The sequence below is a fragment of the Ovis canadensis genome, chromosome 2, assembly GCF_042477335.2.
Source record: "Ovis canadensis isolate MfBH-ARS-UI-01 breed Bighorn chromosome 2, ARS-UI_OviCan_v2, whole genome shotgun sequence".
Classification (NCBI taxonomy): domain Eukaryota; kingdom Metazoa; phylum Chordata; class Mammalia; order Artiodactyla; family Bovidae; genus Ovis; species Ovis canadensis.
Window position 1 is genome coordinate 50,239,658 of NC_091246.1, and position 27,228 is coordinate 50,266,885.

Genomic DNA, 27,228 nt, shown 5'->3' on the forward strand with positions numbered 1-27,228 from the left:
ATAACTGTATATACATATTCTTTTTATTTAAAAATTAGCATCATGCGTTGGATGAGTAGGTTGCTTATTATTTCCAGTATCTTTATGCATAAACCTTCATCGACTTGTTCTCAATGGAAAGGGCGATAAGTGAAGTGAAGTCGTTCAGTCGTGTCCGACTCTTTGCCACCCGCGGACTGTAGCCCGCCAGGCTCCTTAGTCCATGGGACTCTCCAGGCAAGAATACTGGAGTGGGTTGCCATTTCCTTCTCCAGGGGAATCTTCCCAACCCAGGGATCGAACCGGGGTCTCCTGCATTGCAGGTAGATGCTTTATCCTCTGAGCCACCAGGGAAGGCCGAAAGGGCGGTAACTTGTACCCTAAAACTGAAGCGGGTCCGTGCGAGACAGCACAAGACAGATGCAGAAGCGGAATAAGGCCTCCAACCTCTCACCGCCACCTAGTGGTAGCCTCTGACATCCCCCGCCCGCAGCCTCAATCCCCTAACGCCCCCGCCCTGCGCGTGCTCAATCTTGGCGCCATCCGCCGGCACAGCTACTACGCAGGCGCCAGGTAGGGAAACCGGAAGCGGAAGGTTTGAACGCGTTGGGTGGGCTCCTGTGTGACCCGTAGCCATGCGCGACTTGAAAGAGTCCGGGCCTCGCGCCACAGCGACCCCGTGCGGGTGTGTGAAGCCGGCTCTGGAGACAGGTAACTTCTAAGAGGCTGGCGGTTCTGCGCGCGTTAAGACCTCCAGGAACAGGGAACCGTTTTCACTGCAGAGGGGGGACGGGACTTGCGAGACCTTGAATAGACCAGGGTCGTTTTTTTCGTATTTATTGCGAAGTTATGGATCATGTGCTCAGGCGACCACGTGATGTGTCTGAGGTGAGCGGGATGATGTCATCTCTTTGCTCTTTGGTGGCTAAGGTTGGCAAGGTCTTGGCGGAACAGCCACGTGCACTAAGAACTACTGTGTACTGTGACCCCATGCACTCCCTTTATTGCTTAAAACTAGTTCGTTTCATGTATTGTGTTGTTTTCCATTAAAAGCATCTTATATGCAACCCGTGTCCTTATCTTTTATTCTTTGCCTTGTATTTCACACTCCATCAAACTGTTTTGTTCCCTTCTTATGCTAGAAAATTTGTCGTTTAACTTTGTGCACCGTATTCTCTCTATTTGAAATACTCCATAGTCCTGACCAAGGTCACATACATAGTTACGGTAGCATGGAATTTGAATTATAGTAAGTCTTCTAAACATGAATTTTTCCTTTCACCCATGTTCTTTCCAGTTTATTATCTAAAAGGATATAACAATGCATATGTAATGATGAGGATATTTATATGTACTTATGAATGTCAGACACGGCTGAGTGACTGAACTGAACTGATGAATGTTTTAAGAGTCTTGTTTTATAGTTGCATAACATCTGGCGAGCTGTGGTCCATGGGGTTGCAAAGAGTCGGACATGACTGAGTGACTGAACTGAACTGAACATCTGGTAGAGGCTTCCCTGGTGGCTCAGTGGTAAAGAATACACCTGCCAAGGCAGGAGACGCAGATTGGATCCCTGGGTCAGGAAGATCCCCTGGAGTACGAAATGGCAACCCACTCCAGTATTCTTGCCTGGAAAATTCCACGGACAGAGAAGCCTGGCCAACTATAGTCTGGGGCATCACAAAGTTGGACAGCTATAGTCTGGGGTGTCACAAAGTTGGACACGACTGAGCATACACGCATGTAGGAAACATCTGGTAGATTTTAAAACTATGAAGTCATTGGGTTAAAGAAAACACGTCTTCCTACATCTTTTCTTGACCTTTTTTTTGTTGTTATTTTTGCCTGCTTGGAAAAGAAAAATAATCATGGTGGGTTTTAATACATTGTGTTAACACTATTTTGTAGGAAATTGTGACTTCTCTTTAAAAAATTTTTATGTTATATTTTATTTTTAAAATTTTTCATTGAAATATAGTAGATACATAATGTATTAGTTTCAGGTGTACAGCAAACTGATTCAGTTATATGTATGTGTGTATTCTTTTTATATATTCTCTTTATAATAACCATTATAGGTTATAAGATATTGAGTATAGTTTTCCAGGCTGTACAGTAGGTCATTTTTGGCTGTTTTATGTAAAATAGTGTGTATATGTTAAGCCCAAACTCCTAATTTATCCTCTTCTTCCCCTTTTGGTAACCGTAAATTTGTTTTCTGTGTCTGTGAGTCTATTTGTTTTGTAAATAAGTTTGTTTTTATCTTTTTTTTAGATTCCACCTATAAGCAATATCATGTATTTGGCTTTCTCACTTAGCATGAAGTCTGGTTTACTTAGCATGATAATCTCTAGGACTATCTGTGCTGTGCTGTGCTGTGCTGAGTCGCTCAGTCATGTCCAGCTCTTTGCTACCCCATGGACTGTAGCTGGCCAGGCTCTCTGTCCATGGGGATCTCCAGACATGGATACTGGAGTGGGTTACCATGGGCTCCTCTGGGGGATCTTCCCAACCCATGGTTTGAACCCAGATCTCGCTCATTGCAGGTGGATTCTTTACCTTCTGAGCCACCAGGGAAGCCCAAGAATACTGGAATGGGTAGCCTATCCCTTCTCCAGAGAATCTTCCCAAACCAGGAATCAAACCAGGGTCTCCTGCATTGCAGGGGGATTCTTTACCGGCTGAGCTACCAGGGAAGCCCCTAGGTCTGTCTGTGTTACTGCAAATGGCATTATTTCATTCTACTTGACCTTTTGATTAATGATTTCTTACCTAATTTTCTTCTGTAGGGAATCTTTTAACGGAGCCAATTGGTTACTTGGAATCCTGTTTCTCAGCCAAGAATGGTACTCCAAGGCAGCCATCCATTTGTAGCCATTCACGGGCTTGTTTGAGGATTAGAAAAAGCATCTTTAATAATCCTGAACATTCCTTGATGGGCTTAGAACAGTTTTCTCATGTTTGGTAAGTTGTTTTTTAGTTAGAAATGGTACTCTGGACCAGAACTTGTCTCTGAGTACTCCAGTTGGAAGTACCCTTGGAGACTGCCATCCAGACCACCCTTATCTATTGCATGGGATTCATAGGCATGAATGTGAATGTTGGCATAACTTGGACACCCTCAGGGAAGTGTGGGATCCTGAGGGGGCACATTCCATTTGCAGTTGTTCTAATTGTGATGGATGACTTCTGTTGAGCTGAAATCTGTAGACCTCAGTTCTGCCCATGGGTCATTATTCTCTCTTCTAGACCAGGGGTCAGCAAGCTATGGCCCATGAAGCAAACCCATCTCATCTTCTGTTTTTGTCAGTAAGTTTATGGGAACACAGCCACGAGCATTCATTTATGTGTTGGCTGTGGCTGATTTTGTGCTACAGTAGCAGAGTTGAATTTTTATAGCAGAGACTGGTTGACCTGCAAACCTTAAAATATTTTCCAGCTGCTCCTTTAAGGAAAAAGTTTGTGGACTTTGCTCTATACCTGTGAAGTATCAAGTCTACTCTTCCTAAAAGACAAAAGAAACCGTAGAAATCTTGATACTTTTAAGTAAAGTGTTAGCTATATTAAGGCCTGTGTTATACTAGTGTTACTTGCTGTCACTTAAATTTTGTCTCTGTTCATTCTTCCTCACCCCAACATTTTTTCTCCCACTGATCATATTTTAATACCATTAAAGGCATTCTTTCTGTTTTAGTTTGTGAGGAGTACAGTTTTTTCCTCCTCCATATCATTATGATAGATTAATTTCTTTGTCTTCTTTTCTTACTCAGTAATTTGGTTTATTTTCAATAGGATTTTGTTTGTTTTTCACAAAAATGGTCATTTGAGCTGTAAGGCAAAAGTACAGCCTCCTAGGCTGAATGGTACAAAGACTGGCGTTTTCTCTACAAGGAGCCCACATCGTCCCAATGCGATAGGACTGACCCTGGCCAAACTGGAAAGAGTAGAAGGTAATTTCTACTTTTACCTATTTTTCCTTAACCAAAAGAAGTCTTATAAAATCAACATACTACTCAGCACTGGCTGTTATTCACAGAAATACAAATGGTGTTAGCCCCTGAGACCCACCAGATATTAAAGAGAATGAAATGATTAAAGGAATGTGAGCATTGAAACACTTTGAAATAAGCTCTCATAGGATGCTCAGAGTTAGTTTATGTCACTGCACTTATCAGAAGTTATTATTTCAAGATAACTCTTAAGATTTCACAATCATTAAATTAGCAACCAAATTTTTTCTAACTTGAAATTCTGTAAATACAAAATGACCTAAAAATAATTGGACACGCTCAAAATTTAACACACAGCAAACTGGTTGCACATGCATGTATGGTCAGCACGCAGGGTGGTCGGTCATTTCTTCCTTGCAGCCCCGAGGAATGAACGAGCACCCTAGCTGCAGTGCTGCTGCCCACTAAGACATGAGGCAGAGGGCTGGGATGAAGACTGCATAGACTGAACATCTGTCAGATAGCGGGAGAACCTGTGTGGAATACTAGATTAGTTTTAACTGCATGCTTGTGTATAATGTTGCTACTGAGCTGTTCATTTTTGAAAGCTTCTGGTTCTCAAATCCCTCCAACCTGATCAGCACATTTGTGAAAGAGGGAGAAGATAGAGTGGCAGGTATAGGGAAATCAGGGGACATTCCAGGCTTCAGCTTGCTTGTTTGTAAAGTGGCCAAAGGAGAAGGAGTCACTGTGGGATATTTTTTTGAGGATCTTACGATGTCTCTAAGGGTACATTACAGACTAAAAAGATGCGAGCCATTACTTCATTTGTTCTTTCTGAGAGCTTGAACTCCCTTGCTGGCTTATATTCAACAGGGCCTTGGTTAGGTTTTCCAGAAAAATTCTAGAGCCAATCCAACTTGAGTTTTCTCAATTAGTGATGGCTAACCAACTTGGGTAATAGTACTGGAACATTTTATGATTGTGCAACACACATGTATTTTCTGAGCACTGAATATGTGTCAAGCATTATTCTAGGTGCTGGGGATATAGTGGCAAACAAATTTAGATAAAAATCCCTGCCCTCCAGAGGAGCTTAGCATTCTAATGGGGAAGATCAAATCAAAGAGGTGAAGACAAGCACAGCAGCCCTATAGACACTCTAATAAGTAAGCATTATAAGGATAACCAGTGCGGTGCTTTGCAGTTTATAAAGCATGTTCATGTATGTTATCTCACAGTGGCTCGTGGACTGATAGAGTAGCAGTCTGACTGTTGTGGATGAGGGCACTGAGGTCTTGGATGTTTGATAATTTCCCCAACGGCATCCAGACAAGAGTTTGTCTGACTTCAAATCCCTTGAACTTTCACTTGTACCCCCGTGTCTTTTGCAGACATCATTAGGCACAATCTATCACTTAGAAAGTCCAAAATCTTCTTTCCAAAGTTCCAGGTTCATTCACAGTAAGCATGTTTTAGAAATCAAGGTCCTTTGTTAGTCATGTTTTTCTTAAATGAAGATAGGATCGAGTGTGATCACATGCGGTTTTTTGATTCTCATTGGACCAGTTTTCCAGGGGTCAAGACTCTGCAGCAGAGTCTACTAACTGCACAACAGCAGTGTAAGTGGGACAGCAGGAGACCTTCCCTTAGTATTTGGTAATGTGACTTACAGTCTGCTTAATTATATGATGGAATATTCTATTTCTCTTGCTGTGTAACAAATTACCACACCCTATCAGTTTAAACAGCACACATTTATTACATGTTTAAGACATTATGATGTTTCTAGGGGTTAGGGAGTTGGGACACAGCTTAGCTGGGTCCTTGCTTAGAGTCTCACCAAGTTTCAGTGAAGGTGTCATGTGGAATGAGTTCTTTTCTGGAGGTTTGACTGTGGAAGAATCCACTTCCAAGCCCACTCTGGTTGTAGGCAGAATTCACTTTCTTACAGTTGTGATCCTGAGGGTCCTGACCTCTCGCTGGTTTTTGGCTGGTGGCTGCCTCCAGCTCCTAGAGGCAGCCCACAGCACCTAAGGACCACTCACAGTGCGTTGTTATATGGACTTTCCCAGCGTGGCTGCTTGCTTCATCAAGCCCACAAGAAGAGTCAAGTGAATCTGCAGCAAATGCAGGAGTCTTAGATAACATAGTCACTGGAGTGATATCAAATCATACTCAAGAGGAGGGGATTATACACCACTAGGTGATGAGCATCACAGGGCCACCTTAGATGCTGTTTGCCACAGTGGAAACAATCGTCAGTCCCACAGAGGTAATACTGAGGACTCTGAGGTACCTGGGCTTCCCTGGTAGCTCAAACGGTAAAGTATCTGCCTGGAATGCGGGAGACCTGGGTTCAATCCCTGCATCAGGAAGATTCCCTGGAGAAGGAAATGGCATCCCACTCTAGTATTCTTGCCTGGAGAATTCCATGGGCAGAGGAACCTGATGGGTTACAGTCCATGGGATCTCAAAGAGTCGGATACGACTGAGCAACTATCTTTCTGATGTACTTGGAACAAAGTTAGAAACCTCCAGTGATGCAAAGGTGAGCTGGCCCCACCTAGTGCTCAAAGGCCTACTCACTGTCTAGGGGGAGAGATTCTAAGCAGGCCATTGCCAGACCACGTGACAAGGGCTCCAGGAGAAGTTTGGGCACAGGTTCCTGTGCAGAACAGAGGAAAGAACACTTTTGTCTGAAAGAGCAAGAAAGGCTCTGTAAAGGAGGTATTACATGAGAGCCTTGAAGAGTAAGCAGCAGTCTGACAGGTTAAAAAGAGAATGAGTTTCTAGGTAGAAAGAGAAGTGTGTATTGGCACCAGGTGTAAGAGAGCCTGGTGTGTGAGGGAATTGTGACTAAGCCTGGTGAGATTTAGGCAGATGGTGTTGAATCTCTAGTCATTCACACTGTTCTTCATTGTTAATATCTCTAAGATGTTTTTTACATTACAGGTGGAGCTGTCTACCTTTCTGGAATTGACATGATTCATGGCACACCTGTACTAGACATAAAGCCCTACATAGCTGATTATGACTCACCGCAAAATTTGATTGAGTCTTCAGGGGACTTCACCTTACAGAATAACCAACATAAACTGAAAACCGTGTCCCAGTCTAAAGGCAAGACTGATAACTGTGACTGGCAACAGCTCTCAGGGTACAAGGAATCACAGCCCAGCCACTGCACTAGGGAGAAACTCAAATGTCCTGAACATAGAACTTCAGGGGAAAACAACGCGGAGTCTGATGATGCAGCAAACACCCAGCAAAGCTCCCCTGAGCCAAGCGAGATAGCAGCAGAGTTGGGTGAAGAATCCGGTCCCAGGGTGGCACAAGAGCAAAGTGGCCCACATAGCCAGGAGAAGAGCCCTTCAGAGGAGCAAGAAGATGGCAGGCTGAAGAGAGGGGAAGAAGCAGTGGTCCCAGAAGGACACGGCCCAGAGATGTCCCCCAAGGCTCCTTCTGGGGTGGCCGGTGCAGCCCACTGCAGTGTGGTCCCTGCCTGGGTGAGAGAGGCCCCTGTGGCCAACCTGGAAGTCCGGTTTACTCCTCACGCAGAGATGGACCTTGAGCACCTCAGCTCAGGTGAACCACGTACTTTCCACTTCTTGTTTGTGAATAAGAGATGAGCCTTTGCTAGGAGATTTGGTGAACTTGGTGTTTCTCCCATCCAAATACTAACCAGGCCCGACCCTGCTTAGCTTCCAAGATGACATTAGGCATGTTCAGGGTGGTATGGCCATAGACCAAATTGGTATTTCTGAGGGCAGGTATCTAGAGTATTGGTCATTATGACTTGTAAAGAAACGTAGGAGTATAAAATCAAACTTGGACAATGTCATCTGATGGCTTTCAGTCAGCAACTGTTCAGCATAGAGTCCCAGCCACTCAGTCACGTGTTTACTGAGGACAGCTGCTGCCCAGGAATAGGGCTTCTTGTCAACTCGTAGCAGTAGTTCTTGGAGTTCTCAAATGGCATTCAGACACTAAGTTGTGCTTGTTCTATACTTAGGTAGATTTTCTTTCATCTGTTTCATTCGCTGACTAGAGAAATGTCATCTTATTTTTACTATCAGGTGGCCAATAGCTCAGCCTTTGGCACAGAGCCCAGTAGTAAGAAGGAAAGAGTGTCTTACCACCTGGATTGTCCCTGTAAAGTCCCAGCACTGCAGAAGAGCCACCACAGGTCTTTTACTTGGCACCTGTTTAATACATAATGTTAACAAACATTGTTATCTGGTTTTTCAAGCCCACAAGCAGATTCCAAGCAGCTGTCCAGAATGAAGGAAGGGCCTGTTAAGAAGTGGGTTCAATGGTTCCAGTAAGAAGTAGCCAGTTAGTTGTTGCCAAGGAGATGTCAGATTTCACCTGCCACTAGGTGGTTGTGCTTCTCATTCTATCCTAAGGCTTTATGTTTAAACAGAACATTTAATTTTTAAATTGATCTCTTTATTTTAAAAGTTTCATGAACATTGTTTAATCACTGCATCTAGTTCATGGTGGGGGGGGGGGGCTTCCCTAATGGCTCATGGGTAGAGAATCCACCTGTAATGCAGGAACGCCTGTTCATTGCCTGGGTCAGGAAGATCCCTGAGAAGAAAGCAGCAGCCCACTCCAGTATTCTTGCCTGGGAAATCCCCTGGACAGAGAAGCCTGGTGGGCCACAGTCCACGGGGTTGCCAAAGAATGGGACATGACTTAGTGACTAAAGAGCAGCACAGGTCGTGGGAAGAGGAAGTCAGTTTTGGGTTTCCTTTTTGGAGGGGTCACACCCGGCATGGCTTGTAGCGTCTTAGTTCCCTCACCAAGGATTAAGTCCACACCCTTAGCAGTGAAAACTCGGGAGTCCTAACTAGTAGACCACCAGGGAATTCCCAAGGAAAGGAAAAAAAAAAAAACAAAGCAGTGCTGCCTAAAAGGTACCATATATTTGCCTCTTGTCTGGTGGTTATCATGAAATGCTTCCTGCTTTGGAAAGTTTTGTGTTTTTCAAACTACAGTTCATTGAGAGGCTACATGATGTCTTACTGATTTAAAAAATGGTTAAAAAGGGAAATAATGAACTGTAACTATAAAATAGGGGCTGATTGATTTATAGCAGCAGAATTTTGAGCCAGGACAGAAATAAGAAATGACTTCAGAAAGTTTAGAGTGTAGAAAGGAAAAAAAGATGTTGGAGTGGAGAGGAGGGATTGGCCCTGGAATGGAGTGCTGTGGGAACAGGAAGGAGAATGTATTCTGATGTGGGGAACAGAAAATCTGGGGAGGCTTCTGTCTCCTCGGGGAGGAAATCTGAGAAGGCTTCTTGGAGGAAAGGGTAAGTATTTGGGCTGAGCTTGGAAACATAAGTAGGTAGGGAAGTGAGGGAAGGGCACCTGTGCCAAATGAACAGCCAAGCGAAGACCTGGACCTTCTATGGGAAACAGTTACTGAGAAGTGTGGTGTTTTGGGAACTCTTCTTTCTAGAGTGGCCTTAGAATTGTTTCATGTACCATACAAGAGAGGAATCTTAGCACTGCATAATTAGTCCTCGGTTTTTGACCAGAGATTGTATTTCATGACTTTACTTACCAACTTTTTAATTGGACATAGTCCAGAGTGATATTTGGCTGTTTTCTAAAATCTGAATTTGTTTTCAGAAGGATAAAGACAGCACCTCCACCCCCCGACTACCACTCCAGATGATATTTTGAACAGGGACAACATTCTGTAAAGCACCTGCCTTCTTAGAAGAGCCTGGTCTTCGTTTGGATGTATATTATGTGGCAGCTATTAAAAATTAGGTCACAGTTGATCTTTTATTTAAGTTTTGTATGTAATGTATTTTTAAAAATTATAACACACCTACAGTGTTACAAACACAGGAAATTTTTCCACTTCCTATGTTTACTGACATACAAACCTGGGGAATGGGGTAGCCTCTTCCCAGTGATGGTGTTAAACTTAGTCTGCCTGCTTCACTGTTCTCACAAGGGCTCTCCCATTTTTCCTACACTCCTAACTGCTGTTACTTTTACCTGTGGGTGTGTGACACCCTCCCCTGCCTGAGGCACCCTCCCTTGCCTTTAGGCAGTGCTCTGGCTATGTGTGGCCTTCTGAGAATGCTGGGACTGTCATGCCTTTCAGTGACCATGCCTCCATTCTGAGAGGAAAATGACAAGGAATTGAGTTCAAGTCTACGTTGAGCTTCCCTAGTGGCTCAGTTGGTAAAGAATCTGCCTGTAGTGCAGGAGACCCAGGTTCGATCTCTGGGTTGGGAAGATCCCCTGCAAAAGGAAATGGCAACCCACTCCAGTATTCTTGCCTGGAGAATTTCATGGACAGAGGAGCGGGGCAGGCTACAGTCCATGGGGTCACAAAGAGTTGGATAAGACTGTGACTGACTTACATTGAGCATAGGAAAGTGACATTTTGGGTACACAAAAGTGAAAGCTCAGCTGTCCTGTTTAGGAGACTAAGGAAAATTATCACCATGATTTTTTTTTTGCTCAGCAGATTTTGAATTTGGGTTGTGTGTGCATAAATTTAATATAATGACCGTACCACTTGAAGGTGACATTCTTTATGATGATTAGATTTCCAAGTGATATTCAAGGCTCCAACCAGCCTCCACATTGAAACTCACTGTACTGAAATTTGACTTGCATGGTTTTGATAATTAAGTCATGGGGTCCTTTTTGAGGGTGGGGGTGGGAGCTGTGTGCCTTGTGGAATCTTACTTCCCCAGCAAGAATTGAACCTGGGCCCATGGCAGTTAATGCGTGGAGTCCTCACTGCTGAACCAGCAGAGAATTCCCAAGCTGTGTTCTTCTTGTTGCAGGTGTTGGTCAGGCTTCATTTAAATACTTTCAGTCAGCGGAGGAAGCAAGGCATGCCATCGAGGCTGTGCTGTCAGCTGATCCTCGGTCTGTATATCGACGGAAGCTCTGCCAAGATCGTCTTTTTTACTTTACAGTAGACACAGCGCACGTCACATGCTGGTTTGGTGATGGTTTTGCAGAAGTCCTAAGGATCAAGCCAGCTTCTGAGCCTGTTCAGATGAGCAAGCCTGCGGAGTCCCCAGTGTCTTTGGGGTCGTGAGTATCCTCCATGGAGCCTGTAAGACAGCCTGATTGACTTGGGTGTGGCTGTTGGGTTATCAGTACAAGCTAATGATGTGCCTTCTTTGCAAAAGGAAGCAACATGACACTTTGTGATCTCTCACATTTGGTGATTTGGGTTGTTCACAATATTTATTTGAAAAACATGTATTTTAATAAACTAAGAGATATAGAATTTGGAGAAAGCACCATATCATGATTGCTTTTGATCAGTTAATACTGAAGAATCCAAAGGTGAGGCTATGTCAGAGTTTTCTGAAAGAAGTCGGTTGTCCTTGGTACTTAGTAAAACTGGGCAGAAGTTAGAGGATGTGTTCAACCATTCATGTTGGGGTGTTTTTGTCTGAAAAAGCCCGATCTCTCTATTTTGTTCTAAATCAAACTGAGTTATGATATCTTGAGAAACTAACAAATCAAAATAAAGCTGTTATAAAGATCTTTAGAGACTGCTCCCTGCTCTCACGTATGTGTATATATTTAATCCTGATTCCAAAATGGTGACTTTAGGCTTTCTTTGGATGCCTTTGTATCAGAAAAGAAAGTCATTCTCAGAAGTCCAAGAAAAATAACTTAATTACTGGTTTATTTCTTATTTATTCTTACCATTCACTGAGAACTACTGTGAGTGGGGTTTCAGTGGTAGAATGAGATTAAACTGAATGCAGTTCTTGTTGCCAGCCATAGTTGTGGAGGAAGAAGACACAAGCACATTGTTGTATTGCAGTCAGATAAATAGAGTAATTAAGTCTGTACACGATTCCTATGTGAGCACCACATGGGAAGCAGCTTTAAGAACGTATTGCCCAGGTGATTTTAGCAATGTGATCCCAGATAGCTGAAGATTTATGATCAGCATAACCAAATTAGACACCTGTCAACATGACACAGGCTTTCCTAATCATAACCATAAATCTTAATAGCTGATTGATCATGATTTTGAAATGAGCCCTGCTGCCTGTAGATACTTGCAGAGTCATTTGTGGTTCATGACAGTGCATTCCGGAAACAAACTGGGTTGTCTTTGAGGTTACCTAGAACCTCTTGGGGAAGTATTTTTAATTTGATTTGTAAAAGCTTTTTATTTCGAGATAATTATAGGTTCATGTGTGTGCTAAGTCGCTTCAATGTGTCCGACGCACTGTAGCCCACCAGGGTCCTCCGTCCATGGGAATTCTCCAGGCAAGAATACTAGAGTGGGTTGCTATGCCTTCCTTCAGGGGATCTTCCCCACCCAGGGATCAAACCCTCATCTCCTGTATTGCAGGTGGGTTCTTTACCGCTGAGCCACCGGGGAAGCCCTATAAATTCATAGGAAATTGCAAAAATAGTGCCGGAGGCCCGTGACCCCTTCACCTAGCTTCTTCTCATGGTAACATCTTACATAACTATGGTATAATGTTAAAACTAGGAAACTGACATTGGTAACAATCCATCCTTTATTTTGATTTTGAATTCATATCTCTTGAAATCACTTTGAGACTGAGTGACTTCCCTGGTGGCTCAGACGGTAAAAGCATCTGCCTACAATGTGGGAGACCTGGGTTCAGTCCCTGGGTTGGGAAGATCCCCTGGAGAAGGCAATGGCACCCCACTCCAGTACTCTTGTCTGGAGAATCCCATGGATGGAGGAGCCTGGTGGGCTGCAGTCCACGGGGTCGCAGAGAGTCGGGCACGACTGAGCGACTTCCGTTTCACTTTCAGGTCTTGAAACACAAAATGTTGATATTTAATATGGAGAAAATAACTCTGAGGACCATACCAGTCAACTTCCTAGCAAGAGGACTCTTCCATTGTTTGTGGTTTTAATATACATTCTCAGGGTTTCAGAACTAAAACCCTAAATATAATCCAGCTTAGTTCTCTGCCAGCTCATCAGTCTCTTCAGTATTCACAGTGTTTGGCCTTTTTCTCCCTGCATAAGCCCCTCAGTGATGACCCTTCACCCCTGCCGTGTGTAGCTCATTATTAAACGGTTCTTCCTTTGCATGAGATCAGATCTGTTCTCTGATAACTACACTCTCTGGCAGGGCCATAGAGGGTGAGGCTGATCACCCTCTCGTGGTTTTTTTTTTAGCTGTTTCTCACATAACAAGTTCTGCAGCCTCTATCCACCCCCAATCCTTGAGTCCCCCGTGTGAGTTTTTGTCTCTAGATGAGAAAATGTCCTGTTGTGAGGAAGTTCATATCTCTAGGTTATGAACTTCCATCCCTCAGCAAGAGAAGTCATTGGAAGTAAACCTTCCAATCCTTTTCATCTCGGGAACTTTTTCTAAAGAAAGGGACACAAATGACATCCACCTTCCAGGTTAGCCTTGGCTTTCTGGTGCCTGTAGGGGGAGCCCTGAGAGCTGATAATTTTCACTAGCTTGGAGAGTAACTCCAGGAGCTCAAGCTGTTCAGGTAATTTTGGCTTTCCCCCCATCTGCTCCAGCTCTTCAGAACAGTAACTCACACAGGGAATGCTGATTCTTGTCAATCACACATGTATATAGAGGACAAGGATGAGTGCCATTTATTACATTTTAAAATTGTAGTTGGCTTAAGGTATGAGATGGATTATTCCAGTGTGTGGAGGATGGAATTAGCGAAACCCATAAGCCTTGGACTGTGTGGATCACAATAAACTGTGGAAATTCTAAAAGAGATGGGAATACCTGACCTGCCTCTTGAAACCTGTATGCAGGTCAGGAAGCAACAGTTAGAACTGGACATGGAACAACAGACTGGTTCCAAATAGGAAAAAGAGAAGTCAAGGCTGTATATTGTCACCCTGCTTATTTAACATCTATGCAGAGTACATCATGAGAAATGCTGGGCTGGAAGAAGCACAAGTTGGAATTAAGATTGTTGGGAGAAATATCAGTAACCTCAGATATGCAGATGACACTACCATTGTGGCAGAAAGTGAAGAGGAACTAAAAAGCCTCTTGATGAAAGTGAAAGAGGAGAGTGAAAAAGTTGGCTTAAAGCTCAACATTCAGAAAACGAAGATCATGGCATCCGGTCCCATCACTTCATGGCAAATAGATGGGGAAACAGTGGAAACAGTGGCTGACTTTATTTTTGGGGGCTCCAAAATCACTGCAGATGGTGACTGCAGCCGTGAAATTAAAAGACGCTTACTCCTTGGAAGGAAAGTTATGACTAACCTAGATAGCATATTCAAAAGCAGAGACATTACTTTGCCAACTAAGGTCCGTCTAGTCAAGGCTGTGGTTTTTCCAGTGGTCATGTATGGATGTGAGAATTAGGACTATGAACAAGGCTGAGCGCCGAAGAATTGATGCTTTTGAAGTGTGGTGTTGGAGAAGCCTCTTGAGAGTCCCTTGGACTGCAGGGAGATCCAACCAGTCCATTCTGAAGGAGATCAGCCCTGGGATTTCTTTGGAAGGAATGATGCTAAAGCTGAAACTCCATTACTTTGGCCACCTCACGTGAAGAGTTGACCCATTGGAAAAGACTCTGATGCTGGGAGGGATTGGGGGCAGGGGGAGAAGGGGACGACAGAAGATGAGGTGGCTGGATGGCATCACGGACTCGATGGACGTGAGTCTGAGTGAACTCCAGGAGTTGGTGATGGACAGGGAGGCCTGGCGTGTTGCAATTCATGGGGTCGCAAAGAGTCGGACATGACTGAGTGACTGAACTGAACTGAACTGATGTGAATATAAGTGACAAGCACAAGAGAAGCCTTTCTCAGTGCCCACAGGAGTTGGGGGAAGAGACAGAAACTCAGTGGTACACTCTCTCTTTACTAATGGAGGGGGCTGCTTGGCCTATGAACTTATGCCACACAAACCAATCAAGTTTGGGCCCACGTATATTTACATTATGTTGACAAAACAGTAGGATTGGATGTAATACAGTTCCCCACCTCTTCTACCTTGTAGATAGCTGGAGAATTCTATTCAGATTCTTTACTAATTCTTCATACAATTCAAGATATATAAAACTTTTAAATAAAAAATTACCCATATGCTAAACACTGAAGTGTTGTAATTCTTCACAGTGGTGTAGATGTTATGGTTTGCAAAGCCATTTAAAATATATTGACTCATTTGGTATCTTAGCAACATTTTGGGTGGATTTTGTTTCTGGGTGCTAAGCTGGGAGCCTAACTGGTATTTCAAACAGGGCACAGCAGACCATAGTCTGAAGGCCCAGTTTAGCCCACAGCCTGTTTTTGTGCAGCTTAAGAGACAAGATTGGTCTTTACTTTTTAAAAAGATTGTAAACAAAAACAAACAGCCCTTCAAACAGAACCAGTGACAGAGATCATGGGCTGCAAAGCTGAAAATACTTGCCACCTGGCCCTTTACAGAAGTTTATGGACCCTGGCTTAGAACATTATTTCTCTGAGAGGGTGTTTTGAGTTCTAGAAAAATTATTTATGAAATAGATTTTTGAGTTATCACGTGCTTCTAAATCATGGACTGTACATTTTGGAAAGATTTAGTCATATAGCCACATGAGAAAATTTACCAATACAACATAAATAGAAACTGTTACAATGTTCTATTCATACATGTAAAACAGGATTATAACAAATCCATGTTTACATATATGTAGGAACTTCTAGAAGGATAAATACAGGTATGCTAACAATGGTTGCTTGGTGGGGAGTCATGTTCTCTGGCGGCTAAGGGAACTTTTCACTTTCTTCTCTACAGTATACTGTAGATTTTTTCCTAATCATGAGCATATTATTTTTATTTATTTTAGAATTTTTATTATTTTTTTGGCTGCGCTGGGTCTTTGTTCCTGCACATGGGCTTTCTCTAGTTGCAGCAAGCATAGGCTGCTCTCTGTTTGTGGTGCATGGGCTCTTCACTGTGGTGGCTTCTCGGTACAGAAAATGGGCTCTGGCGTGGGTGGGCTTCAGTAGTTGCAGCACTTGGTCTTAGTAGTTGTGGCACACGGGTTTGTTGCTCCACGGCATGTGGAGTCTTCCTGGACCAGGGATCAAGCCTCTGTCCCCTGCATTGGTGGGTGGACTCTTAACCACTGGACCAGTAGGCAAGTCTCCCATGTGTTGTTTTTATATGTGGAGCATAAGGAGAATAAAATGTCCTAACTTAAATGTTCAGTTATACAAATGTGAAACTATGTATCTTTGTCCTCTCCCTCCCAAAAATATCTGGTAAATATAGTTAGAGACATTTTTTTTTCTCCTAGAGCATCATGTGTGGATCAGAGAACCAGAAACCACTCAGGTCACACATCAGCTGTGGAACTGAGCTATTTGGGGCAGGTAAACTGGCTGGGGCTGAGCAGCTTGTTCCCAGGTATGCACTGATCTTTTCTCTTCTCCCAGAGACAAGGTTTTGGATAAAGCATTGTGCCACCAGGCAGAAGACAGGCGCCTATATGGATGGTGTTTCTGGCAGAGGGCTGAGCCGCTGAGAGCACCTTAGACCCATACTCGCCAAACCTGTGCAGTTCATCCCGTCTGGAAGAAGGAATGGGTCTCTGCTTGCAGGATGCATTTATGTGTCAGCTACACCCACTAGCTCTCCGTCTACTTGCATTTAGTGAGTTCACAGGCCATGTGATGGATGGGGGTTGCTCTGCCTGGGTCCCCAGGGCCGGCCCTTACCCACTGTCAGGATGGGAATTCTGAGCTCAGTCAGCAGGAAAGAAAGGCTAAGAAATGGGAACTAGCTGTTCCCTTAGATCAAGGGGAGGTGGAAGTGGGGCAGACTAGGAGGAAGGGCAGGCTGGCGCAGTGGCAGGTGGCAGAGCTGAGTCTGTTGGTGGTGGTGGAGTAGGGCTGTTGACAGCTTGGGGGCTCAGGCTCTACCTGGGTTGGGGAGGAATTGAGGTCTGAGAGAACTGGCAGAGCCAAGGCAGGACAGAGTCCCACAGGGGTTAGGTGGGTTATCCAGAGACTTCAGGGACAAGAAGTCAGGGACCTTCTCATATCGGAGCTGGAGATTTTTATTCCTTAGTTCTTTGCTCAGCATCCTATATTTGCCAAGATAAAAGATCACATTCAAAGTTGCCTTACATATAGGAGGACAACACGAGTAAGAAGTGCTTGGAAACAGGCAAGGGGGAAAACAAGCAACATGAAGTGGGCTGATTAGTGAAGCCATGGACAGACTGTCTGCTGGGTCCTGTGGTGGGAGGAGCTTGGCCATCAGAGCTTGCCCTCTCTTCCTCTTGGGATCCTACCACACAGACAAGCCTGGGTTAGCCTACTGGATGGTTAGGGATGCATGGCTGAGTCTCAGCAGACACCAAACTGGTCACCAGACATATAAGTGAAGCTATCCTACATCATGCAACTCTGAGTTGGCCTAGATGGCCCAGCCAACACACAGAATCATGAGGGGAAACTTATTCATTTTTTTATGTCCCTGTTTTGGGGATGATTTGCTATAAAACAAAAGCTAGCTTATGCATTTAACTACCACACTGTTGAGAGGAGCAGTGGAAGACGGGAATTTATTTAGCAGGAGGGTTAACATGACAAAATGCTTAAATGAAAAAGAGGTTTTTAATGCAGGATAGATTTTTGTGATGAAAGTCATGAAAAAGTAATAATAGCTAACATGTTAGGTACTGGAGTTAAGAGTATTAGTATGGATTATCTCATTAGAAGGAAAGATACTGTTATCTCTGTTGTACAGATGAGAAGCTGAGGCTCAAGGACATTAAATTACAAGGTTTCATGGTTAGAAAGCAAGAAAATTTAGAACGTAAATCCTGAGTCTATCAGACTGCACAAACAACATTTTAAACACTAATAACTCCAAGGTTTCCAGCCCAGAAACATTTTTATTGTTGTTTAGTCACTAAGTTGTATCCGACTCTTTGTGACCCCGTGGACTGTAGCCCCCTCAAGGCTCCTCTGTCTGTGGGATATCCCAAGTAAGAATACTGGAGTGGGTTGCCATTTCCTTCTTCAGGAGATCTTCCCAACTCAGGGATCAAACTTGTGTCTCCTTAATTGATAGACAGTTTCTTTACCACCGTGCCACCTGGGAAGCCCTTCCAGCCTAGGAGACTCTTCAAATGGTGGTTCCATAAACTCCAGTGGAAGAACCATAAAGTGAAACTAATACCAAGTACACCACCTCTCTCCCTCAAATCACATCTCTGATTTCTGGATAAACATTTGGTGAACCCACGCAGTTGTTTCTGCTCCCTGCTAAAATCTCAATAAATTGCAGCAAAAAAGGAAAATTAAACCCAAAGCAGAAATCAAGGAAACAGGAAATTAAAAGTAGAAACCAGTAAAACCAAAAGCTAGTTATTTTGGGTCAATTTGATAAACTTTTTTCTAGACTGATCAGAAAAAAACGTCAATTAACAGTATTGGGAATGAGAGGTGACACCTCTATAGATTGTGCTGATATTTAAAGGGAATATTATGAACAACTTTGTGCCAATTTTAAAAATGTAGATGAAATGAATAAAAACTATGAATATACAAATTACAAAAACTGAAGAAATAAATAACTTGAAGCACGTTTATATCTATTAAAGGAATCAAAATTGTAGTTAAAAACCTTTTCTCACAGAAAATTTCAGGTGCAGATTACTTCCCTGTGAATTCTATCAAATATTTAAGGAAAAAAAAATTTAAATAAGCTCTTAAAATCCTGAAAATGAGGGAATACTTTCCAACTCATTCTATGACCCCAACATTACCATGATGCCAAAACCAGACAAAAATATTACAAGAAAGAAAACTATAGACCACTATCTCTCATTTGCAAAAATTCTAAACAAAATTTTAGGAAATTAAATACAACAACATATTAGAGGATAATATATCATGACCAAGTAGGGCTTACCCCAGGAATGTCTAGTTGGTTTTAACATTAAATAAATCAACATAATTCACCATATTTACAAACTGAAAAAGAAAAACTCTATGCTCGTTTTGATAGATGCTGAAAAAACATTTGACCAAATAGCCAATCTGGTAACAACTGTCAGAAAACCAGGAATTGAATGGAACTTCCTCAATCTGATAAAGGGCATCTACAAAAAAATCTACAGCCAACATCATACTTAGTGTGAAAGACTGAATGCTTCCCAGACTAAGATCAAGAACAAGACAAGGATGTCTGTACATACCACTTCTATCCAGTATTGTACTGCAGGTAGTAGCTAATGCAATAAGGCAAGAAAAAGAAAAAGCACACAGATTAGAAAGGGAGAAATACAATTTTCCTTATTTACAGGTGATACATCTATGTAGAAAGTCCTAAATAGTCAACAGAAAAAGCCACAGGACTAATAAGTGAGTTTAACAAAAGTTATATGGAATATAAGGTAAAAAGCCCCAAAATTTTTAAATTAAAAAAGTAAAAAAAATTTTTTTTGCTGCACCACATGGCTTGCAAGGATCTTAGTTCCCCAAGCAGGGATCGAACCCAGGCCCAGGGCAATGAGTCCTAACCACTGGACCACCAAGAATTTCAAACGAAAATCAATTTTATCTCTCTATATTAGCAGTGAACAATTGGAAACTTAAAATAGCATTTATGTAAAAATATGAAATAGAGATAAAATTTATCAAGATATGTGTAATATCTGTACACAGAAAATTACAGAACTTTGCGAAGGGAAATTGAAGAAGGCCTAAATGCATTGAGAGATGCACAGTGTTCGTGAATTAGAGAACATGGTATCATTAAAATAAAATAGCAGCTTTCCTCAGATTGACTTATGGATGGAAGGAAATGGAGCAGGCAGACTCTCTGAGCCAAGGAGAACTTCAGTGGGAAAATCCTGAGACTGGCTCTGCATTTCTACCTCCAGGATCAGCCTCAGTCTATCAGCAAGCTACTCTTTAAGGCTTGGCCGTTCCAGATCTTGGGCAACCAGCACTCTGCGGGGGGAGGACAATTCCTCGGTCACTGGACCCCATTGACCACTCGGACGTCCATTCAGTTTCTGTGCATCTCCCAGCTCACTGGCTCTCAGGACATCCTTCAGTTGTGGCTCAGGAGCTTGTCTTCTTGGACTTCTTCCCTGGACTTTTTGGCCTTCAAAGGAATTCCTAAATTAATCTCCAACATCCTTTTCCTAAAGTAGAAAGAAGATGCTCCCCTCCAGACCTCTTCCTCTCTCTTCTCTGCCTCTGGGTCTCTGCTCCTCCGTGACTGGAGTCTGTTGGGACATGACTCCATTCTCATCTCTTGGGTCATGTCCTGCCATTATTTGACTTGGAGTGACTCTAGACTGCCTCTCTCGTCCCCCATACATTCCCACTCTGCCACAATCTGTCCATGATGATGGGTATGAGAAACCAAAAAGTTTGTCTGCTCTTCTCCTAGACTTAAGGTCCTGTGTGGACCATGGCCAACATCTCAGGGCCATCTGACCTTCCTTGTTCACAACTGAGGAACTGGGAGAGGACTGTCCAAGATGGGGGCTGAACTTTTGTGATCAGCTTGTCTCCTGACCTGCCAAGGGTTTCTACCTCAGCTTAGCCATCCCTCATCCCATGGGCATCTGAGAGAGAAAAGTGGGCTGAGGAAGAGGCCATGATTGAGTCTCTATTAGCTAAATGGTTTATGAATTCAGGGAGCTTGAGAGGTAAGCCCTAACTTTGCTGTACCCCAGACCATATAATCTGGGCTTCTGGTGCTTGTCTAACGTCTGGCTCAGGCAGGAAAACTTCCAAGAGGGTGCTTCCCTGATGGAACAGTGGATAAGAATCCACCTGCCTATATAGGGGACATGGGTTTGATCCCTGGTTCAGAAAGATTCCATGTGCTGCAGAGCAGCTAAGCCTGTACTGCACAGCTAATGAGCCTAAGCTTCAGCGTCTTCAAGCTGCACCTCCTGAACCCTGTCTGCCTAGAGCCTGTGCTCTGCAACAAGAGAAGCCACCACAATGAGAAGCCCATGCACGGCAACAAAGAGTAGCCCCTGCTCACAACGAAAGCCCCCATGCAACAATGGAGACCCAGCACAAACAATAAAGAAGTAATTTTAAAAAGTTTCCAAGAGGCATTCAGATGGTGCTCCTGACTCCGAGGAGGAGTCAGTGTACAGGTGGCCACATGCCATGAACTACACTCACCTATAGCGCTCCTGCCAGAGTCATCTACTCAACTTCTTGTCCACGTGCATCTTCAGGGTGTTTTCCAGTTGCCTCTGATCTAATTTCTCCCTTGAATCCTCAGGTGGCATACCAAGTCACTTCCTGTCTCCTCAGAGTCAGACCCTGTACTCCTCACAGGGTGGCTTTCTAAAAACCTAGCTGTTTGAGAGCTCTTCCTCAGGCAACATGCCAGGGTTCTTGTGGGTCACTTCGCCAGCACTTTCACATGGAAATTCCCTGGTTCCCTCAGTGTCCTGTGGCCAAGATTCTTCCTTGCTGCTTTGGCCCCTACCACAGAGGGCTCTGAAGGTTCATAATTCCCTGCCAGTTTGCCCCAAGGCTGTCTCTGTACCAGGTGGGCCCAGTGTTGGATGAAACTCTTTGAAAGGTGGTGCTCAAGCTGCCCCCAGATCTCAATGCTAGTAGGAGATTCTCCAGCTAGGATGGAGCCTGGTACTTGGGGGCAAAGAGGCCATGTTGCACTGAGGAATGTTGGGAGTGAGAGGATGAAAGTTTTCCTGAGATCTGTGGACCAAGAGTTCCAGCTGCTTATGCTGTAGGTGCTGCTCTGGGAGTTAGGCCTGAGAGACTGTACTTCATCCCGGGGTTCAGAGAAGGACACTGCGCAGGGGTGTCACCCCAGACACTCCTGTCTGGGGTGACAGAGTAGGAGAGAGTTTGAATGTAGGCCTGAGTTAGGGGTGGGGTTCAAGATCAGAGTGGCCTGGGGCTATAGTGGGGATTCTTTAGCCTGAATATGGACTGGGAATCTACTGAGTAAGATAAAGAGAGACACTAGTGGGGACCAGCCACCCAAGGCCAGGACAGTAGCCCCAGGGACTCACTATGCTGAGAGGGGAGACCCTGAAAGAGCTGGCTCCATTTCTGCTGCAAAGAGTCTCTTTGAGCTTTGGGACTCGGGAACTGCCAAGGGCTGCAGCCCCTGTGGTTTGTCTATGATGCTCTACAGGGCTTGGGAGCCTGTGGGTGTCCTGTGTGTCCACAAGAGACCCTGAAGTAGTCCTGGAAGATTTCCTTGGTAGTCTGCCTCAGTTGCTTGGTAAGTTGCTTCCTCTTCTCTCTCCTCCATAATTCGGAAATGAGCTCGTTTTGTGACTTGTGTCTCCAGGAGCCCCTGGAGGTCAGGGCTGAGGAAGATAGGCTACCACCTCAGCACACCTGCTGGCTGAGTTCCCCAGCAACAAGGAACCTCTGAGGGAGGCGAGGGCTCTGAACTGTGGAAGGCAAAGGAATGCACAGGCCACTGCAACTTCCCAACCTCCCAGACATTGGAAGGTGACTGCTAACAATCACCCTGTCAAGATGCTCCAGCAGGGATCTTCCACAAACTGTCCTCATCAAGAAGCCTGCCCAGATGTATAAACTACGGTTGGGAGCAGGACGGGGATGTAAGGGCTCAGCAGACTGGGCAGGAGTCACATTCTCCATATCACTGACTCGAAGATGCTACTTTTATTTCTTAAGGAGGGTTCCTCTCACATTCCCTTCCCTGTAGAATTACCCTCCCATGTCAAGCACTGTTGCACGGGGGCCCTGCAGTCACAGAATCCATGCTAGGAAGAGGGGGACAAGAAAAGAGATTTGTCAATACCTGCTTTCCCAAAGAGCAAGCAGGTCCCTTGTCATGTGCACTCCTTTCTGGAAAATTCCCCTAGGAAATCAGAAGACTTGGTCACATGTAGGGAAGAAAGAAGCAAAGAATCTTATAGGAGACTGAGCAAAACCAAATGAACCAGTCTTCTAGATAATTGAGGAGGCTTTTGATGCATCTTTATTTTTTTTTCTATTTTTATTTTTTTTTACTTTACAATACTGTATTGGTTTTGCCATACATTGACATGAATCCACCACGGGTGTACATGCGTTCCCAAACATAAACCCCCCTCCCACCTCCCTCCCCATAACATCTCTCTGGGTCATCACCGTGCACCAGCCCCAAGCATGCTGTATGATGCATCTTTAAATCTAGCACAGCTCTGTGCTCAGTGGCTTATGTATCACAGATACTTGGTATTTTTGTTAAAGGGAAAATTTTGTGTAAATGAACAAAGGAACAAAGAATAGATGAATAAATGATTAGGGGAAAAAAAACTGCCCTCTGAGGGAGGCTCTTGGGAGACTAGACTTCAAGAACCCCAAGCATTAGCATGCAAGGTCAATCAGTGACAACAATAGACAGGCTCAGGTATGGGATAGCTGTGAGGGATGAAGGTCAAGTGTATCTTTAGGAGGAATCTGAGCCTTAGAAAAGTTAAAACAATCTGTCCCGAATCAGGACCCAAAAGGCCTGCCTATAGATATCCATTCCACTGTGTCTCACACTGCCACCTGGTGGGCAAGACCCACTGGCCAGCTCCACCGACGGACCTAGCAGGGAACCAGCGAAGTGTGCTCCTTCCTGTGACTCTCTCCAATGAGGGCTTTGTTTTCTAAGAGGGTTGAGCTGCAGGGTTGGACTGTGGATGTCTACCTGGGTCTCAGGAAAAGGAGAGATTGAGGTTAACCCTCGAGTGCTATGGACTGAATTGTCAGAACCTTACCTGCCACATGCTCCCTCTTTGTTCCTCTTCCTCCCTCCACACTGATGCGGAAAAACAAGAAAAGAATGAGGGGCTTGGACTCAATTCTTTTTCTCCCCTCTTTAGGCAAATCATTATTCACAGATAAATCTTTCTACGTTGCATTAACAGAGCTCTATGTTTCTATTTCATTTATAAAATGGATTATATATATATATATATACATATATATATATTTTTTGAAATCTCAAAAGTTGTCAGTGTGGGGTTCCCAGTTGATTTTCTTCCATTGGTAGACCTCTCCTGAACAAAGGGACAAACTCTCAGACATGATTTGCTCTAGAAGGTGAGGTTCTGCTCCATGACAGCACTGTGGCTTCAGTGTTTGATTAGAGGCTCAGTATTGCTGTTTAGATCAGCTCTAACACAAAGGAAAGGCTTGGCCAAGACACCTGGATGCAGGATTGGGGTGGAATATGACTGATGAACCAGTGTTGAGGACTGTTCAGTTTTTCTGAACTCTCTTAATAATCCTATCCATGGCCCCTGAATTGCATGGTTGGGTTTTTTCCCAGAGCCAGTTACAACACCAAACAGATGGCCTGGGGTATTGGACAAAGGCCCTACTAAGTCTCTATTCTAGCCTCTCTCTCCCACAAGGATGATAGTGTCTTCTTTCATGAGAGTTCCCATCTCAGTTGTTTCTCTGGGCCAACATAGTTAATTTAGAAAACTGGGAAGAGGCACAGGAAAGAAAAACCCTCAATTTCTGCTGGGGGCTCATCTTCTATTTCTCTAGGGTGGTGGTTGGGGGGTGGGGGGATAGCCTCTCAGCCTAGCAGTCCCTCAAGCTTTTCTAAATTCTTCCACTCTTCTCTGGGTCTTTTTTACTCTCCACTCCGTATTTTCATCATATCATTTATCTTATGCTATTTCCTATTTCTTCCACCTAGAACTAGATATTAACTGGATCCTTCTTTACCCCTGGGAAATCTCAACTTGAACTTCAACAATTCCATAGACTTTGAAGCTCTTTCAGTTCTGGAATTTTTTGCTGTTGCATCAACACAGACACACAACTCATCCTTTGTTCCCTTCATTATTCTCAGAAAAATCCACTTACACATAAAAGAATTAGCAATGCAGCCTTTTTTAAAAGACTGTGTGGGAGTGACCAGAGGGAGACAGGCCCATAAACATACACCATAGTAAACAACTTAAAAATCCTCTCTGATGAATTCCCTTTCTTTCAAAATCCTTTTGCATTAGCGTACCTCTAAGGGCTCTCAGCTCTCCCTCCTTCACCCCTGCAGTGTCCACCTTGCTGGTCCCTCCCTCCTTTCTCCGAGGTGCCTCCCCTTTTCCCAGCATTATAATGCTTCTCCCTTACTACACAGAGCAGTTCCCCTCTCCTAAAGCCCTGCCCAAACCTGCATATGCAAACCCATCCTGATTTGAAGAGTAGGCGAGGCCTTCTCTTTAAGCATTTCAACTTTTAAAGGCAGTAGTTGGAGTTACACATGAAAATATATTTTATTAATTTTGAATCAGGTTTCCTTTGTGGCTCAGCTGGTAAAGAATTCGCCTGCAATGCAGGAGACCTGGGTTCGATCCCTGGGTTGGGAAGATCCCCTGGAGAAGAGAAAGGCTGCCCACTCCAGTATTCTGGCCTAGAGAATTCCATGCACTGTAGTCCATGGGGTTGCAAAGAGTTGGACACAACTGAGCAACTTTCACTTTCTTTCAATTTTGAATCATGCCTAAGGATATTTCTTCCATGAAGGATTTCTTGATTTTTCTCATCTGTTTTTTACATTTTTACCACCCTCTCTATTGAAATAATCTCAACATTTTTTTTCTTTTGAGATCATGCATTTCACATCATCAAATTTTCTTTTTTAACAGATTTATGAGGCAAAATTGTTTAAAATGTGCAATTTGATGAGTTTTGACATAGGCATATACCAGTGAAACCACCACCACAATCAAGAAGATGAGAAAATTAGTAAAACAAGTTCCAATCAAGAAGTCCAACTGATAAACTGCAATATATATTCCCATACTGGTAGCCTCATATGAGATTGAGCAGGCGTGATGCTGCAGAGCCTGGAGGTGCTGGGCTGGGAAGCACAAAGATGCATACAGTAGGGCACTGGGCCAATGGTGGAGCCACTGCTGCCTCCCAGGCCACCTGTCCTTCCTGCTGGGGTTCACACACCTATAGAGGTCTCTGATTTAATAAATGCACTGCATCCTGAAGAATGGCACTCTGTTCTTTCAGCGTGTTGCCTGGTACATCAGTTGTGCCTTTAGCAGGGCATTTCAGTATTCTGTGAAGCTGGCTGCCTCCAATTTCATTAGGTGATTATCAAGCTATTCATCCCATGACCACGGGCCATCCCCATACCACTTTTACAGGTATGACCCAGCACAGGTCATATACTGTGCTGGGTGGAATTCCATGCCTGTGGATTAGGCAATTCTTATGCCCATAGGCACAGAAGGTGATGATACCCCACTCCAGTACTCTTGCCTGGAAAATCCCATGGATGGAGGAGCCTGGTAGGCTGCAGTCCATGGGGCTGCGAAGAGTCAGACACGACTGAAGCGACTTAGCAGCAGCAGCAGCAGCAGCATGCCCATAGCAGGTCAAAGTAATAGGATGACGATAATGGGAAGCGTATTGAGAAAACAGAGGGTGTCGTGTATAATAGGCAAGATGAGTGTCTATATAAAGCAAAGGGAAAGAAAAAGGATTCTGTAGAACCTGAAAGTTAATCCTGTTCTGTCAACTTGGAAGAAGCTAGCCACTTCCAAAGTCTGCCAGTTTTGGAAAATTCCTAAGAATCTTGTCTGTGGTCTGATGGACTGGATGGTTTGTAGTAGGGAGAAAGGCATGTCTTTTCAGCTGGTGGACATTTATCCAAGGATAACACTTTGGAGAGTCATGATGTCAGTTAATAGTGGCTGATGAGACCCTCTCTTTCAAGGCTCAAGGGCAGTTTTTCTTTAATGTCTTTTCCAGAAACCAAATCTCCATATTTCAGATCATGCAGAGGTTGCTTAGGTGAGTATTTTGACAATTTCTAAAAGCAAAACAACAACAAAAATTTTTTTCCAGCCACCCTCTCGTCTCTTATACCCATTTCTCGTACGGCTTTCCTCAAGACGGGGAATGGGGGAAGTCATTTCTTAATCCTATCTGACTTCCTTCTTCTTCTCCAGAGACCCACGCAGAGCGGGTGCAGGTAAATATTTAGAAAGAAATGTTGAACCGCATGGCATGGTGCCCGCTGTGCTCGCAGTGGGCTCGCTCTCTGCCAGCCGCCGCTCGTTCTCTCCGCGTGTCCAGTCCGGTGGATCTGTGCCGTGGCATGCACCGCCTCAGTCCTGACAGCCTGGCCACCATCCAGGGCAGGACTCACAGCTTGATGAAGCCAGAGGAATGCCTGCAGCGGATGAGCACATTCCCAGCCCAGGTGTGAGCGGTAGTGAAATCACTGCAGCTTCCGGTGAGGAGTGGAGCTCCATGACCCCAACAGGAAGGTGGTCGTGGACACGTTAGTAGAAAGATTTTCCGGAATACA

At 44.1% G+C, this 27,228-nt stretch overlaps 1 protein-coding gene and 1 long non-coding RNA gene across 5 annotated transcripts; both read left to right on the top strand.

Annotated features, from left to right (window-relative positions):
* The first annotated feature begins 524 nt into the window (after positions 1–524).
* TRMO (tRNA methyltransferase O) lies at positions 525–11,477 on the top strand. Of its 4 annotated transcripts, none has more exons than XM_069576107.1 (5): positions 525–690; positions 2,772–2,946; positions 3,775–3,932; positions 6,888–7,529; positions 10,756–11,477. In XM_069576107.1, exons 1-5 carry the CDS (start codon positions 615–617, stop codon positions 11,013–11,015), a joined length of 1,311 nt encoding a protein of 436 aa, XP_069432208.1. In that variant the 5' UTR covers positions 525–614; the 3' UTR covers positions 11,016–11,477. The 4 variants fall into 4 exon arrangements, with proteins under 4 accessions (XP_069432208.1, XP_069432209.1, XP_069432210.1 ...); XM_069576108.1 differs by having other exon boundaries at positions 6,888–7,520; XM_069576109.1 differs by lacking the exons at positions 2,772–2,946; positions 3,775–3,932 and having other exon boundaries at positions 531–690.
* Positions 11,478–16,541: 5,064 nt separating this feature from the next.
* Positions 16,542–27,116, top strand: LOC138433439 (uncharacterized). The gene is made up of 4 exons (XR_011254307.1): positions 16,542–16,566; positions 26,667–26,708; positions 26,867–26,889; positions 27,055–27,116. It is a non-coding gene; the product is annotated as an uncharacterized lncRNA (long non-coding RNA).
* Positions 27,117–27,228: the final 112 nt, after the last annotated feature.

Bases quoted from the DNA above. Each gene is read 5' to 3' on its own strand.
- TRMO (XM_069576107.1), top strand. From the start codon at position 615: ATGCGCGACTTGAAAGAGTCCGGGCCTCGCGCCACAGCGACCCCGTGC. The intron at 2,947-3,774 runs GTAAGTTGTTTT...TATTTTCAATAG, and splicing joins GAACAGTTTTCTCATGTTTG to GATTTTGTTTGTTTTTCACA. The intron at 3,933-6,887 runs GTAATTTCTACT...TTTACATTACAG, and splicing joins CAAACTGGAAAGAGTAGAAG to GTGGAGCTGTCTACCTTTCT.